General features: G+C 36.1%; 1 protein-coding gene and 1 pseudogene across 1 annotated transcript in view; both read right to left on the minus strand.

Moving 5' to 3' along the window:
• LOC129254214 (E3 ubiquitin-protein ligase Su(dx)-like) overlaps nt 1–15,629 on the minus strand; it is a 57,411-nt gene that overhangs the window by 36,158 nt on the left and 5,624 nt on the right. Inside the window, exons 2-4 of the mRNA XM_064094860.1 lie at nt 13,640–13,864; nt 4,994–5,372; nt 4,553–4,648 (exon numbers count right to left, since the gene is read on the minus strand). Coding sequence (XP_063950930.1) covers nt 4,553–4,648; nt 4,994–5,372; nt 13,640–13,817 — 653 coding nt within the window. The 5' untranslated portion in view covers nt 13,818–13,864. The remainder of the gene's footprint in view (nt 1–4,552; nt 4,649–4,993; nt 5,373–13,639; nt 13,865–15,629) is intronic.
• On the minus strand, nt 1,923–3,234 carry LOC135153328 (uncharacterized; annotated as a pseudogene).

The raw sequence follows: 15,629 nt of genomic DNA on the forward strand, positions 1-15,629 counted from the left end.
ATGGAACGGCAGAGAGTAAGGTTGAAGTAAACCACTCGTAAGGCAGTCGAAGTGTCGAGAAAAACGACTGAGTGCCATCCTGTTAATAAAGAAACTGCCACAGACCTGCTGTCTATGTGACATAGAACGGAGCATGGTGTCATGAGAACTTTGGAGTCTGTATATGCTTGGGTGGGTGATTTCGAAGTTAGAAGTTCACTGAGATAATTGGTGCCATGCCATGCAGTATCTTAAATGTGAACAGCATTATTTTGAATTTAATTCACTGACATACTGGAAGCCAGTGGAGATCATAAAGTAGGGGTGTTACATGGGAGAATCAGGGGAAATTAGAGACGAGTCTGGCGCATGCATTTTGTACACGCTGTAGTTTGGGAATATGGTAAGCCAAATGCATGAAACAGTGTGTTAATACATGTGCGAGTCAAATATTTGCGGATATGACGTAAGTTATAACAAGTGGAACGCCTCTGGCAGTCTCGCCTGCATTACGCGATTTAATATAGCAGCAGTGCTAACTTTGAAAACTACTATAAAATAATCATTCACAAAAACACCATATAATTACATAATACCACGTTCATTGACCATAGATGACATTTGAACGGTGACTTAAGACTTGTCAACTACACCCATGTCCACATTTCATTCACTCTATCCATAAACTTTCAAAGTTATGATGGCAATTCAACAATTAACCCAACATGGCCTACGTTTATTGACCTTGGTTTTGTGACCTGAAACTCACAGGGGATGTTCAGTGATACTTGATCACTCTTATATCCCAAGTTTTATGAAACAAATCCATAAACTTCAGAGTTAGGATGGTAATTTAACAAAGACCCCAACACGGCCAAAGTTCATTGACCTTAAATGACCATTGACCATGGTCATGAGACCTGAAACTCGCACAAAATATTCAGTGGTACTTGATTAATATAATGTCCAAGATTCATGAACTAGATCCATAAATTTCAAAGTTATGAAGGTAATTCAACAAATACCCCCAACTTGGCCAAAGTTCATTGACCCTAAATGACCTTTGACCTTGGTCATGTGACCTGAAACACAGGAAGGATGTTCACTAATACTTGATTAACCTTATGTCCAAGTTTCATGAACTAGATCCATTTCCTTTTAAGTTATGATGTCATTTCAAAAACTTAACCTTCGGTTAAGATTTTGAAAATAATTCTCCCAACATGGTCTAAGTTCATTGACCCTAAATGACCTTTGACCTTGGTCATGTGACCTGAAACTGGTGCAGGATGTTCAGTAATACTTGATTAACCTTATGTCCAAGTTTCATGAACTAGGTCCACATACTTTCTAAGTTATGATGTCATTTCAAAAACTTAACCTTAGGTTAAGATTTGATGTTGACGCCGCTGCGGCCATCGGAAAAGCCGAGCCTATAGTCTCGCTCTGCTATGCAGGCGAGACAAAAATGATAGAAGGCAGTTTTGCATGTTTTGGATATATGTGTTACCATGTTAAGCTGAGAATCAAACCAGACACCAAGGTTTTTTGCAACCATTGACTGCTTTACTACAGTATTTCGAACGTTTATGCAATTAATGTTTAGTTTTGACACTTGTCAATATGTTCCAATGATAATAAACTCAGTTTTGCTGTCATTAAGTTTCAATTTACTACTCAACATCCATATGAATTTTGAATAAAAACACTATTTAGATTGAATATGTACACAAATTCACGTTTTAGAGAAATTTTTGGTCTGCATGCACCTACGAAATGTTGCGTAATTTCGGAACCACGTACCCGATGGTCGCAATTTTGCACAAGGCTTGAAAGTAAAAAGTCAGCCAGCGACGTGGTTAAAAAATTATGTGTGGCAGATTTATTGCGAAAAATGTCGAGGGGGCTGATTCAGACCCCCCCCCCCCCCAGTCTTATTAGGGTTAAGGGTACAAAAAAAAAGACATGTGGTCAGACACCAAGGAGTCTGAGCAAGGTTGCTCTAAAATTATATCATCAGACCGGTGAGTAATGATAAAATCTATGGTATGACCTAATACATAAGTAGCTACTTTAAAATGTTGAACACATCCAAGAGAATCTAACAAATCTCGAAACAATCTTGAGTCAGAATTATTGGTGACATCAACATGAATATCATAGTCCCCAGTCAAAATAATAGGAATATTTGACATCAGATGAGGTTGTATGAACTCGCTGAATTCAGATAAGAATGTAGAGATGGGGATGCAGTGATTCTCAGAATATGGTGGTCTGTATAAATTAAAAAGTCTAAGCTGAAATGATCCCAAGAGATGTGATATTCTGCAAATTCAAATGACTTTGTTTCTCCAGCCTTTACCACATGGACATCAATGGAGTCTTTGAAAAGGAGACCTGTTCCTCCACCTCCGCGACCAGCCCGCGGATGATGCAGGAATTTGTAGCCTGAAGGGACAATGTCATCAATGACTGCGGCGTTGTTCTCTGTAAGCCACGTTTCGGTTATCGCGTATACATGTATATCTGTATTGCTGTCACAAACATAGTCAAGTACTGCTCCTGACTTACTTCTCAATGACCTTTAAGTTGTCAGTACAAAGTGTGAGTGAGTCCTGTCCAACAGAACTGATGTGTGATCGTGGTATCTCCACAAGATTGCTGATACTTCTGCTGTGGCTTCCCGAGTGCTTGGTAAGCTGGTCGTGTCTAGGCATAAATTCAACAACAGGCATATGCTGCTTTGCCTTGTCTGCATCTGATGAAGAAAGGGTAAGTGACTCATGCATATTGTGGACATGTTGAGAAGACTGGAAGGGTGATGAGGTTCTAATTTGAAATTGCGCCCTTGTCTGTCGACCACCTCTGGTTCCTCTTCGAGTTGCCATTTGATGATTAAAGTCTAAGAGACTTGATGATAGAATAAACATCAAGTGGTAGCCGTCTGTTACAGTCCTTCTGGATAGTAATTGGACTCTCAAGACTTATGTACTTATGCTGTGCATGAGTGTATGATGTCTCTTCATGAACATAAGTGGTAGGCCCAGGAATATGAATATCTCCAGCTTTCATTACTTCAATCTGGAAGGCAGCATAGCTATTGAAATTGTAAAGAATTCTTCTCTTAAGAAAGTGCTTCCTAATAAGGGGCTGCTGAACAAAGTTACTATTTAAGGACTGAATATTGTATGTCCAGGGTTCATTCAAACAAACTTGAAGACCCATTACTACCAGTAAGAGTTGAATGCAGCCCATTGTGTGAGAGGAGCAATAGGTTCAAGTATTGTATTTAAGTTCAAGTCAGGAGCAAATAGCATACATGCACAAGTGATCCAAGCATGGCCTCCTGACTCAGTCACAGGATAAGGCAATGTTATAGAAAATATACCAAGGAAATAACTCGCTTCAAACTTGCTGATTCGTTCCAGAAATGGTCTACCAAAGTCCTGGCATATCTATCAGCTGGTTGTAATCTTAAAGGGATGGTCCGGGCTGAAAATATTTATATCTTAATACATAGAGTAGAATTCACTGAGCAAAATGCCGAAAATTTCATCAAAATCAGATAACAAATAATTAAGTTATTGAAGTTTAAAGTTTAGCAATATTTTGTGAAAACAGCCATCATGAATATTCATTAGGTGGTCTGATGTCACATCTCCACTTTCCACTTTCCATTTTCTTTTATGTTATTACATAAAATCATATTTTTTTCATTATTTCATACTTGTGTGAATAATATGTCTCCCTTATATTGAAATAAGTTGCAGCAATAAATATCTCATGCACTAAATCAGTTGTCAATCCGATTTTTCTAGTTCTTGGAGGAAAAAATTTGAATAAACCTAATTTCATATAATAAAATACAAAAGAACAAGTGGAGATGTGACATCATCAGCCTACCTAAAGAATATTCATGACGACTGTTTTCACAAAATATTGCTAAACTTTAAAATTCAATAACTTTGTTATTTGTTATCAGAATTGATGAAATTTTCTGCATTTTGCTCAGTGAATTCTCCTCTATTTATTAAGCTATAAATACTTTCAGCCCGGACCATCCCTTTAAAACACACAAAGTAAAACAACAGATTGGATGAGAAGAACAAGAGCTCTGGAGTGTTGCACTCATGTGCTCTCAATAGCATCCGGTATTAAAAGGTAATAATGATCCTCGGTAGATTCTTATTTTCTATTGGATGGTGAGTTTATTCTTCCCTAATTCCTATAATTGAAATTAGCTCTTGTTAAATATGGACATTTAAAAAACAAGTAACTCTATATTTTTCCATATAAAACAATGAGACATTTTCCTAATTTACTAGGAAAATCATTCCACAGAGTAGCGTCCTTTTATCAATCGACAGCAAAATTGCTATCAGTCAAATAAATGTCATTATTCAAGTAGCTTTTCAATAGGCATTTCAATTTTGTTCACTGCAAGAAGTTTTTTGTTAATTCCGTTGCCCCCATTTCCTAAAACTTAGCATTGATGGATTGATGTGAATTTTTCATATTTCCTATCAGCCATTCTGAGAAAATAATATCAGAAGCTGAGTAACCTTCAACTTACCCTGATGGTAAAGGCATGGGTCTCTCCCACGTAGTTGTCTGTGTGTTATGATCCACATAATATGGTCTCCCGTGCTGGTCTAACCTCATCTCCCAACTGAAACAAGAAAAGCAATAACATCAATATAAAAGATCTGGTCAACAAATGCAATATTTGTCTTTGAGTTCAGAAATATAAGCCCCATGTATGATTCCAGTGCAATAATATGCTTCTTGTTAGGTTGCGTAGACAAACCCATTACATACATTTAAGTTTTGTCTCTGCCTGGTATGAAAAACTTGGACAAATAATTACATGCTATAATTTTTAACGACTAAATTGGTTCGTACTCTTTGCTGTCATGCAACAAGAAAAAAAATTGTATGCCCTGCAACATTTTTTGTAATGCCTACTATCCCATTGACAAAGAACACTAAGAATGAGAAGGGTTGTTTGACTTACTTTGAAGGTAGAGGTTGATTATTGAGGTCTACATTCCTTCCAGGAGGTCCACCTGCAGAAGGTTGGTTTGCTCCAGGAGGAGCCCCTTGAGGGGGTGTTGCTGCCGTTCCTGATGCACCTGCTGCCGGAGGTGGTCCTGCTGGTGGAGGTGCTGCTCCTGCCCCTGTTTGACCTGCAGTAGCTGCCGCTGCTCCTACACTAGCTCCAGAAGCTGCTCCTGCGGCCCCTGGAGCTGGTGCTGTGACAGGAGGAAGTGAAGGGAGTGGTCTGTTGGCCATGGTTGTGGTGGGGGCGGTTGAGTTTCGATTACCGTTAGATGCAGCAGTAGTGGTTGTGGTGGTGGTTGACCATGTGGTTGAATTCGTTGATGATCTTGGTGCTATCAAAAGTGGAAGAGGAAACTTAAGAATATGTAATAATGAGCAATATTACATTGATTTGAACATTCATAGAAAATCATCCCCATATACAACTAGAACTATCAGTAGAGGTCATTTATACCCCCGCCGTATGCCATTACCATGGAAACAGTTTCTAACACATGGAAAAATATGTCTTGCGCACCACTACGTTTTTGTGGGCAGGTTCAAGAAACATGGCCATATGTATTTTATTGTTTTACTTATTTCTAATGTATTTTAATGTTTCGCCAGCACTCTTGTGACCTGGAAAGGTTATGTTGTTTATTGCTTAATCTTGATCTCAGTTTTTGTAAAAAACATGTCATCTTATGACATAGGAAGCTAAAGAATAACAACCTCTGTTAATATCATGAGGGACTGCATATTGTTACAACAAGTTATGCAGCATTGAGGAGTTCTTCAAATCATTCATGACGAATAGATCATTTTGTGAGTAACATGTATGAACAAGTGGAATTAAGTGCTATACAGTGCGTATCAAAAAAATTACACTTAGAAAAAAATCCTGTAAAATTATACATTTGTAATATCCTGAAGATTTTTCCACATTTTAACATTGGTACAGATCCATTTAAGCAAATGACGATGTAACTGTCAAAAAATATTTCCGCTTGAGTGAGCACCACTTACTTTTGAAAAGTTAGTGAAAAATGATTCGCGCAGAACTTTGAAATAGTTATGCGAATAAAAGTAGACCTTAATCATGAAGAACACATGGAATTTAGCTAGTAAAATTGATTTGAAAATAATTTTTACATATTTGAACTTGTTTCCTTGCCCAAAACACTTCGAAGAGTGGCATTTCGCCCCATCCCACTCCCCCACACACCGAGGCCATCGTGACAATATTTGCTTTACACTGAGCTGTGATTTACATGAAATGGCTTAGGCTTGATTTTCATTTTGTTAATCATTGTCAAGCTTGGGAAAAGTGTGGAGAAACAAGTATTAAATGAAAAATGAAATGTAAACCCACTTAAAATGATAAAAACTTAGTGAAAAAATGCTGGAGATGTCTGATATAAACTTTGTTTAGATTCAGTTATGTCCACAGATCCAGCTGGCACAAAAAGGGTAAAGGTTGTGCTTACTAAGTGTTAAAATTTCAATTTGGGTGGGAAAATTGTTACAAAATGCTTGAATATATCTGTTTTTATTTCAATTGACTAAAAGAGTAAGGGAAATGTATGACAAATGTACTGCACGGTTTCGTTTGTTTTCGCCTTTTCCCCTTGACACAGCGTGAAAACAAGCATTTCTGCGAGCTTCACAAAAATGGACAGTGCTCACTCAAGTGTAACAGTCTGTCAAACCTTTTACTATCATTGGATAGATGAGACCCACATCCAAGAATATATGTGAAAACATTACCCACATGTTGTATATTTTTTAATTCCCAGGGCTTTTTCAAAGATTAAACTTTTTTTTATACACACTGTATATGAGCGGATTATTATTTTTAAAATTTAACAAAAAATTTGTATTTTGACATCGAAGTGTTAAAAATTACATGTCTTCCGAGAGGAAGAAAAGAAAGCAAAAACTATTATACATATACTACTCCATGAAGGCTAATTACTAACACAAATCCTGAAGGAATTGGATATCAAATAAAGTTGTAAATTTCTCATATGTGTGTTTGGGGAGGCTTCAGTTAACATAAGTATGTGTTTCAGAGACTTCAGTCATGTTAGCACTATACAAATCCATTAATTAAAAGTTGATCAATTTTAGAAATCTACCTTTTTCAAATGGCATAATCAATGATAGGACTAATTGTAAACAAAATCAAACAAACTAATGTCTTGGTGAAAATGTAATTCATGAATGTTAACTGTTAGACAAAGACAACATGTTCTAACGCCTTATTGCCAATAAGACATTCAACTTTCAAACGAAAGCTATAATATAAATCAGAAAAGAACATCCATGATGCATAAACAAAGTGATGAAATGCCGAAGCTTGTCTTTCAGTGGATCTACTAGGGTTCACAGAGTGTTTCGGAGACTTCAATCAAGTTAACATATTGTTTCCATCATGTAGCTGAGTGATTAATTGATTTTACAATTTTTTTTAATTATCATATTAGATTAGATCCAATAAAAAAATGCAGAAATTAGGTTGGCAAGTAAGTTTTTATGCCTTTAATTAACATTAGGGGATTCAGTCTGAGCTCAAAGTCCGTTGACACTGCATTAGCAGCGTGTAAATGCAGTGTGTGAGAGTTACGTAACGCTGTGACCTATAGCCAGTTACATTGCTCCATTGAGCGAGTTGTCTGTACGAGCAGCACCCCAAAAAACTGTGAAATTCGGAAGGGCTTGTTTCATCAACTCGCCTTTCAGCATCGATACGGCCTTTTGTTTCTTCCTGGAAAAAAAAATCCAAATGAGTCCAATTGATTCCCCATACTATCAGCTACATGGACATGTACATGTACAAAGCATCTTGGTAGCTGTTCTAATTTTGGAGAGAGAGCCCAGATAATTTATTTATTCATTGCAACCATCACAGTTGGATTATTGACAATAATAAAAATGGCACAATTAGATACACAATTACACATACAATTAAATACTTAATGGCGATTGGAAATGCATCTGATATACTGTACGTTAATTATTCAGAATGAAAGGGCAATGATCAGCAAAGATAAATACAGAAAGAAAAAGGAAGAAATGTGAAGAGGAAGAAATATAACAGGAAAATGAAATAGGAATATGATAAAGAAGAAGCAGGGACATGAAAAATATACAAACAGAATATCTAAAAAGTTAACAATATACTCAAATGAAACTAGGAGGTAGAAAAGAATCTGAACAGTATTTCTTCAAAGCGGACCTATGTAACTCAAATAGTAATTTAAAAAGTAAACCAAATCGTTTGGAAGTACATGTAATTATATGGTAAAGTGGAATAGTGGATAGTCAAATGTGAATGAGAATGAAGGGGATACAAGTTGTAATAAGAACAAAATTAATCAGAAGAACAAAAAGAGAAGAAAAGGGTGTGACAGATGAGAATAATAAAAGAACAAGAAAAAAGGAGAAAAAAAGCAAAAAGAAGAAGAGGAGAAGAAGAATATGAAGAAGAGAAGGAAAAAGGAAGAAAAAAAGATGAAAAGGAAGAGGGAAAAGAGGAATAAGACAAAGGTAAAACAAAAAAGGGAGAACAAAAGGCGGAAATAGAGGTAAAAAGACAGAGGAAAAAGTAATAAAAGGGGAGTTAAGAAAAAAAGAAAAGGGAAAACAAAAGAGGAGAAAAGAGGAAAAAGGAAAAGAGAATAAAATAAATAATTGACCTCGAAAATTTGGGTTTTATTGCACATAATCGCCCTTTCAATATAAACAAATTTAATTTGAAAGTAGATTTTGGAAATACAAAATATTTGAATATACAAATTTAGCAAATTTAGGTCACAAGATGGGTCTTATCAATAGATCATTCCAATGTCTAACCTGTGAGAGACTACACTTGCTATTTAAGGTTGTACAAACACCAATAAGGGATAAAACTCTGCTTGTTCCATTTTGTTTTACACATTGGTGAGGGAAATTGTTTTTTCTGTTTCTAATTTCATACTTATCTTCCTTCTTTAATGGGAAGAGGTTGTTCAAAATGTGATCAGGGTCCCATAACACAAAGGTTAGCAATTGATCATATGCTTGATTTTCACAATTGATTGTACATTGTAGTCAATGCAATCAATCTACGATCATTGCTATGCTTTGTGTTACAGGCCACTGGTTTTTCCAGTTGGAGAAAAAACTTTTCACACATGATTTTCCTACGTTCGGATAATAATTCGAAGTGCCATTCTTTAAATGCATCAGTATAAGATAATTGTGGGATGATTATATGCACTGCTCGTTTTTGTACAGACTCCAGTAATCTTGATTGTTTGTTAGCCCCCATGGAATACTTCACAGGCATACTCAAGAGCAGAACGTATACAGGCTTTGTAGTATAGCTCATTACGAGAAAGGCCTGCTCTGCGTAATTGAACCAGGGACCAGTAACACAACGCTTAGCAATGATCGTCGAACAGTTTTCTACGATTAATTCCATTGACTACAATGTACAGTCAATCGTGAAAATCAAGCGTACAATTAATTGCTAACCTTTGTTTTACTGGACCCAGGAGAAATTGTGCAGTCGTTTATCAGTCGTTTATCCATAATCCTATTTCCTAACAATTTTGTTTCATTTACATGATCCAGCATTACGCAATCAGTAGTTAATGCGTGTGTCAATTCCATCTTAGTAAAATTTATCACCATTTCTTTAGTTTTCATAACAAGTCAGATGTAATTTGACCTATTTTGACTCTTTGTTGCCTTTGACACAAGAATGATCTGATCCAATTGACAACTTTGCGACTGATACCAATGTGAACAAGTTTATCGATAAGTATTTTATGGTTAATTCGTTCGAAAGCTTTTTGAAACTACACAATATTAATATTAAAAGAAAAATTACCAGTGACTTTTTCACAACATACCAATGATACCACTAGTTCAAACTGTTTTGCACCAGATCTATTGGCTGAAGCAAGTGGCGTAATGAGTAAAAAAAACACGAAGGGGCAAGATATGGCAGCTGAAGCAAAAATATTGAACTTTTCAATACAAAAATCTATATTTTGACATAATATTAAGAAAATAATACAATGTTCCACTCTTTCCCTTTCCTTTTCTCCTTTTTTTTTGGGCCGTGAAACACTTGGGGGGCCCCCAATCCCCACCCCCATCTGTACGCCAGTGGCTGAAGTTACATTCCCCGATTTTGCAAGGGCTGAAAATTAGGCGTTGCACTGCACTAACGCCCCAAACTCATGCCCCTCTCGATCTCTCTCTCTCTACAACTCGTGTTAAGCAAGAGTGCATGCAGGCAATCACGGCAGGCAATACATCTGACCATACATGTTTTTCACTTTTACAACTTCGGATTTTAATCGGCTCCGGAAACAAAGTTTCTGCTTGTTGTGTCCCAAATTCATAATCTTTTTTTGATCAGGATGTACTTTGAATATCATATTATTTGATGTTTAACTCTTAACCAAAACGTATACTCTGGAAATGGAAAATTTCTCGCCGTTGAAAGAGAAATCCTACAAACGGAGTTTTCAAATCACTTGTGTGGCACATAAACTTTGTACAGCATAGAATAAATAAAAAGGAGAACATCATCGACCCTCCATAATAGGGGTTATCGAGTGCTAAATTGGACAAAATTTGAGGAAATCAATTAGCAATTAAGTGTCAAGTAAAGAGTTTTTGTTTTCTCTTTGTATTAAAATGATCACCAAATCCTTATTTCCAGGTTACTGGTAGATACATTTTTTATCACAAATTTTTCCTTATTTTTACTCTCGTTTTTTTTTTTATACCTGCTCCCAAGCGCCACTCCGCAAGGCTCGGTGCGCCACAAGTGGCGCGCGCGCCACCATTTGAGAACCCCTGCTCTAGATTATAAGGCCCCTTTTGACTTTCTAATTTACTCCATTGGCTCTCTTTTATTAGATAAGCAGTTTTCAGCAGCTTCTTTTTGCCATTGATCTCCTATTCTGTTGTTGTATCACTCCCATGTGATCCTCCTTATCTAATTTGTCTTGTTTTATCCATATATGTTTGATTTTCTGTATTTGTATTTTAGTGTTTTCTTGTTTGTTGCTGTAGCTTGTTTGTGGTCTATATTATGGTTGTTCCACTTTATATGTTTGTCATTTTGCCTCCGACGAAGATTCTGCTAGGATCGAAAGCTTAGGCCCCTTTTTTGACTTTCTAATTTACTCCATTGGCTCTCTTTTATTAGATAAGCAGTTTTCAGCAGCTTCTTTTTGCCACAGATTATAAAAATGTCAGAAATATTAAGATTGATTGATATCCAACCACGGAAAGTGATTTTTGTGCACCATGGCTGAGCCTCAAACTGGACAAAATTTTCACATGTTTTGATATCAACGAGTCAATTCATTGACGCAGTCAGACCGCAGGTCCCTATGCTAATGAGCAAAAAGGCCAAATTCATCCAAATCATCTCGTGGCTAAATCCTCCTTCTTGCAAAATCTCGTGATTTGTGAGATTGTCTTTCTCTAAGAATTTACCTGTTTTAACCTCAAGTTAAATTAAATATTATTGCACCATCAGATAGAGTAAATGTTACTCTTTCATATTGGTCATTTATTTTGTATACAATATTTTGTTAAATAAGTAAATTTCTGGCCTGAAAATGTGCCTCAAAACTGATTTTTCTTCCTCTGTTTTCTTTTGCAAATTGTGCAAAACTTTTTATTTTGAGCCTCAATGATATCTATATCACCATAAAGCTGAACTTCTGTTCTTTCTCACAATGCCACTCTTGATATGCGGCACCTTTTAATCGGGTCAAGATCACACTTTTCCCACCAAGGTACAAGACATGATTTCTGAAATTTTGTACTTGCATGAAATCCAGAGTTCTGATTGGCTGGATAAGGTTCACAGAACAACAGGCGCAGGGTATTTGAGGAGATTACCACATGGGAAGTATGACCTTCCCATGAACCCAGGCGCTGGAACCGTTGGAATTTGCCAGTGTGTGGTCTCTTTGACCAATCAGAGTGCAGTATTCTTGTTTTCAAGCTGCTTTATGTACTTGGCTAATGAAAAGTGTGATCTTGACCCTATTAAACCAATTCTTATTTTGAAACCTAAACCATTTTAAAGCATACATATCCAGCTTTATCATGATCTAAAAATCATTTGGGCTCAAACGAAAATAAAGTGTGAAAATAGCAGCTTTTGTCAGGTGAAAATAATTATTTTGTAGCATATTTTAGATCAAAATACTAACCTATATTACAAAATCTTTGAATAAATTCAAACACATGACCTGAAAGAATGATTCTTTTTCTTTACAATGATACCAAATTCATGAAATTGGATGCACAATTAGAGCAGCAATGACCGAATGAAAAGAGGTGTTATGGTCCGCATCAAGCTCATTAAATATGCAAAACATCTCAAGTCATGAATATCACTTGGATGAAAGAAGCCACTTTCTTGGGACCTGCCATCTGACTGGACGGGGGTGTTTTTGTCTCACCTGCATAGTTGCTAAAATTTCATATTTTGCATCTTTAAATCCATGAAATGGTTATCTGTTTGCCATATTTCCTTAGAATTGTTTTGATTTAGTTGATAACTATAAAGAAAGCCAGTGAAAAATATTCAGCTCTTTATTGACTCTGAAAAAGATTGTTTTATGATGTAAAAAAAAAAAAAAAGTGGAGTGGCTAAAATTTCACATTCTGCATCTTTAAATCCATGAAATGGTCATTTATTTTCTATATTTCCTGGAATTTTTTTAAAAATTAGTTGGAAACTATAAAGAAAATTAAGAATATTCACCTCTCTCTAGTCTTTTCTTCATCATTTTATGATGTTACACTCGGTCAATATTTTTTTTTATTGTAGTCCCGCATGTAGACTTTCATGGGGTTTTTTCATGGTGTTGCAAAATTGATCGTTGATCGTATCGTTTGTTCGTATCGTTTGATCGTTTTACACTTGGTCAACATGAAAGTCTACATGTGGGACCACAATAATAAAAAGCATTTACCGAGTACATCATCATAAATCAGAGTAAAGAAAGAGAGTCAAGAAAGAGCTGAATATTCTTCATTTTTCAGTAGTTTCCAACTATCAAAACATTTTCAAGGTATTATGGAAAATAGATGGCCATTTCAGGGAGTTTTGCAAAATGTGAAATTTTAGCAACTTTTGGTGAGTTTTTTTGCAAATTGCTCAAGTAGCACATGCGCAGTCATTGCACACATAGAACGTAAGATGGGATGGCACGGTTTTTCGAACGAGGTACCTGGCGATAAATTATTGGTAATTGGCACTGTTTTTATATCAGTTTCCACTGTTTTTTTTTACTGGTTTGACATAATCTGAGAGATAGATGTGATTATCCAAATGATATTGAAATGTAGAGGGTCTACTGATATTTTATTTCCAAAACAACCACTTGCCCGATCGGGCGATTGACTTTGAGAAATGCTTGCCCGCACGTCATTTTCACCTGCCCCGGGCAAGTGGTTTTGTCGCGCCCTGCAACAGGTTAAAAGCCAACTCTTGAAAATTCCATTTGCCAATTCCAAAACAGTAACATTTGAAATGACTTTAGAATAAGTTTAAAACTAGCATAAGCCAATAATGAACAGCTAATATTGTTACCAGGAGTGGGTCTACTGTCTCTGGATGGAGGTTGTGATGGCCTAGGAGGACCAGCCCGTCTCCTAGCTCCAGAGGATGATGAGGGAGAATTATTGGCACTACCACCAGAGTCTGATTGTGTTCCAGACATAGCGTTGGCTAGGGCAGCTATCCGACCATCTGATCGTCCATTAGTCATTCCCTCAACTCCACCCGATACTTCTCCATTCACTTGTGATGACGGACCTAAAAAAAATTCATAACAAGTATTAAACTTAAGCCAAACCCCCATGAGTCAACTAAAAAGTTGTTCAGATCCAGTCCTAACTGTTCCTTGAACATCAGCCGGCCACATTCCGCCCCCCAATACTTTGCAATGCCATCAACTCGTCAAAGCCTATTTAACAACAAGCACATCAATGATGTGGAGCTCATCTTGCATCTTGCAAATGGAATTTAACACAATTTTTTTAATTTCAGCCCAGTAAACATTGTTGTGAATTATATTGGTGACATAAATTGAAGAAGAAATGACAGAGAAGCATTTTTTGTGATTTATGAATACATTTTGTATAAATTAGCAAAAATAATTTTCTGGTCAAAATTTCTAAATTCTGTGTAGAACTTTTGTGAACCTCATATGGCTCTCAGATGGAACAAAAAAATCAAAATCAGTCAACAAATAGGTAAAACACATTTTTTTGGTGAAAAAAATATGAATAAAGTAGCATATTTAATGAGTTTCAAAATTTAAAATTTTCTATCCCCACCTAGAGCTATCAATTAAAACTGAAATTGATCAACAAATGAAGGAGAAAAGGCTTTTTTTGTGATTTATGACTAAATTTTGCATAAATGAGCATAAATAATTTTCTAGTAAAATTTGTTAAAATTCTGTGTGGAAGTTTGGTGACCCTCATGTAGCTCTACCAGATGGATGAAAAAAATTAAAGGTATATTGTGACATTGGTTTATTTCAAAACTTTCTTTGATATTTCACTCTTCGCTTTTCACAATATTCATAAACAAGTTCTGAGTCCATACAATATATTGCAATGGCCAGAAAGAACTGTTTTTATTCTCAAAAATTATATAAAGAAGAGAAGTTTTGCCGAGTGAGCTTTCTTTTGATGCATATTTTAGAATTGACATAAAAAATTGAGACCAAATGACATCAATACCTGCTCATGAATATTCATATCTATCGCCTCTGCGCGAGTCTCACGCGGTATACGGATTGAACTGCGGAGTCTATTTGCGACTTTTTTCATTCATTTCCTGTAGACATGGTAGAAGCGTGTACATTTGCGCAGTCCCTCAAATGCAAATACAAATAACTTGGAAACAACCAAGGAACTTCTTGAAATGACCATCATAAGAATTGTGATGTTATGCACGTTGCTTTTCAAATCGCGGAGAATAGGTCCTACATCTTGATATCTGGGCAGAGTACCGGGTGCCGAGAGACGGCTATTCTTCCCTTTCCTTGCTTTCATCTTTGCTTCGTTTCTCTAGCTGTATTTTTTCTTTATTTCTCCAGGGTATGGAGGGAGGGAGAATTATGGTTGCTTGTGAAAGGGCTATTCTTATTTCTTCTATTTTTTATTTCTATTTTTAATTATATATACATATGTATTTTTGTTTCCCTCCCGATTCACTGAATTGTTATCAATTTCTTCAGGTTCTGTATTTTGATTTGTTCATTATTATCACGTGTTGTAATAGAATATGATATAAAACCACTTAGTCCAATTCTCTTTTGGTCTAATGACCACTTGGTCTAATAGCCAATTGGTCTAATGATCACTTGGTCTAATAGCCACCTGGTCTAATGCCCAGTTGGGCTAATCGTCACTTGGTCTAATTTTCATTTGGTCTAATTGCCATTTTGGCTAATGTATTTTATTGTCACTTGGTCTAATTGTATTTGGTCTAATACCAGTTCGTCTAATAGTCAGTTGGTCTAAAACTAGTTGGTCTAATACCAGTTGGTCTAATCCTCACTTGGTCC

The sequence above is a fragment of the Lytechinus pictus genome, chromosome 2 (assembly GCF_037042905.1).
Source record: "Lytechinus pictus isolate F3 Inbred chromosome 2, Lp3.0, whole genome shotgun sequence".
NCBI lineage: Eukaryota > Metazoa > Echinodermata > Echinoidea > Temnopleuroida > Toxopneustidae > Lytechinus > Lytechinus pictus.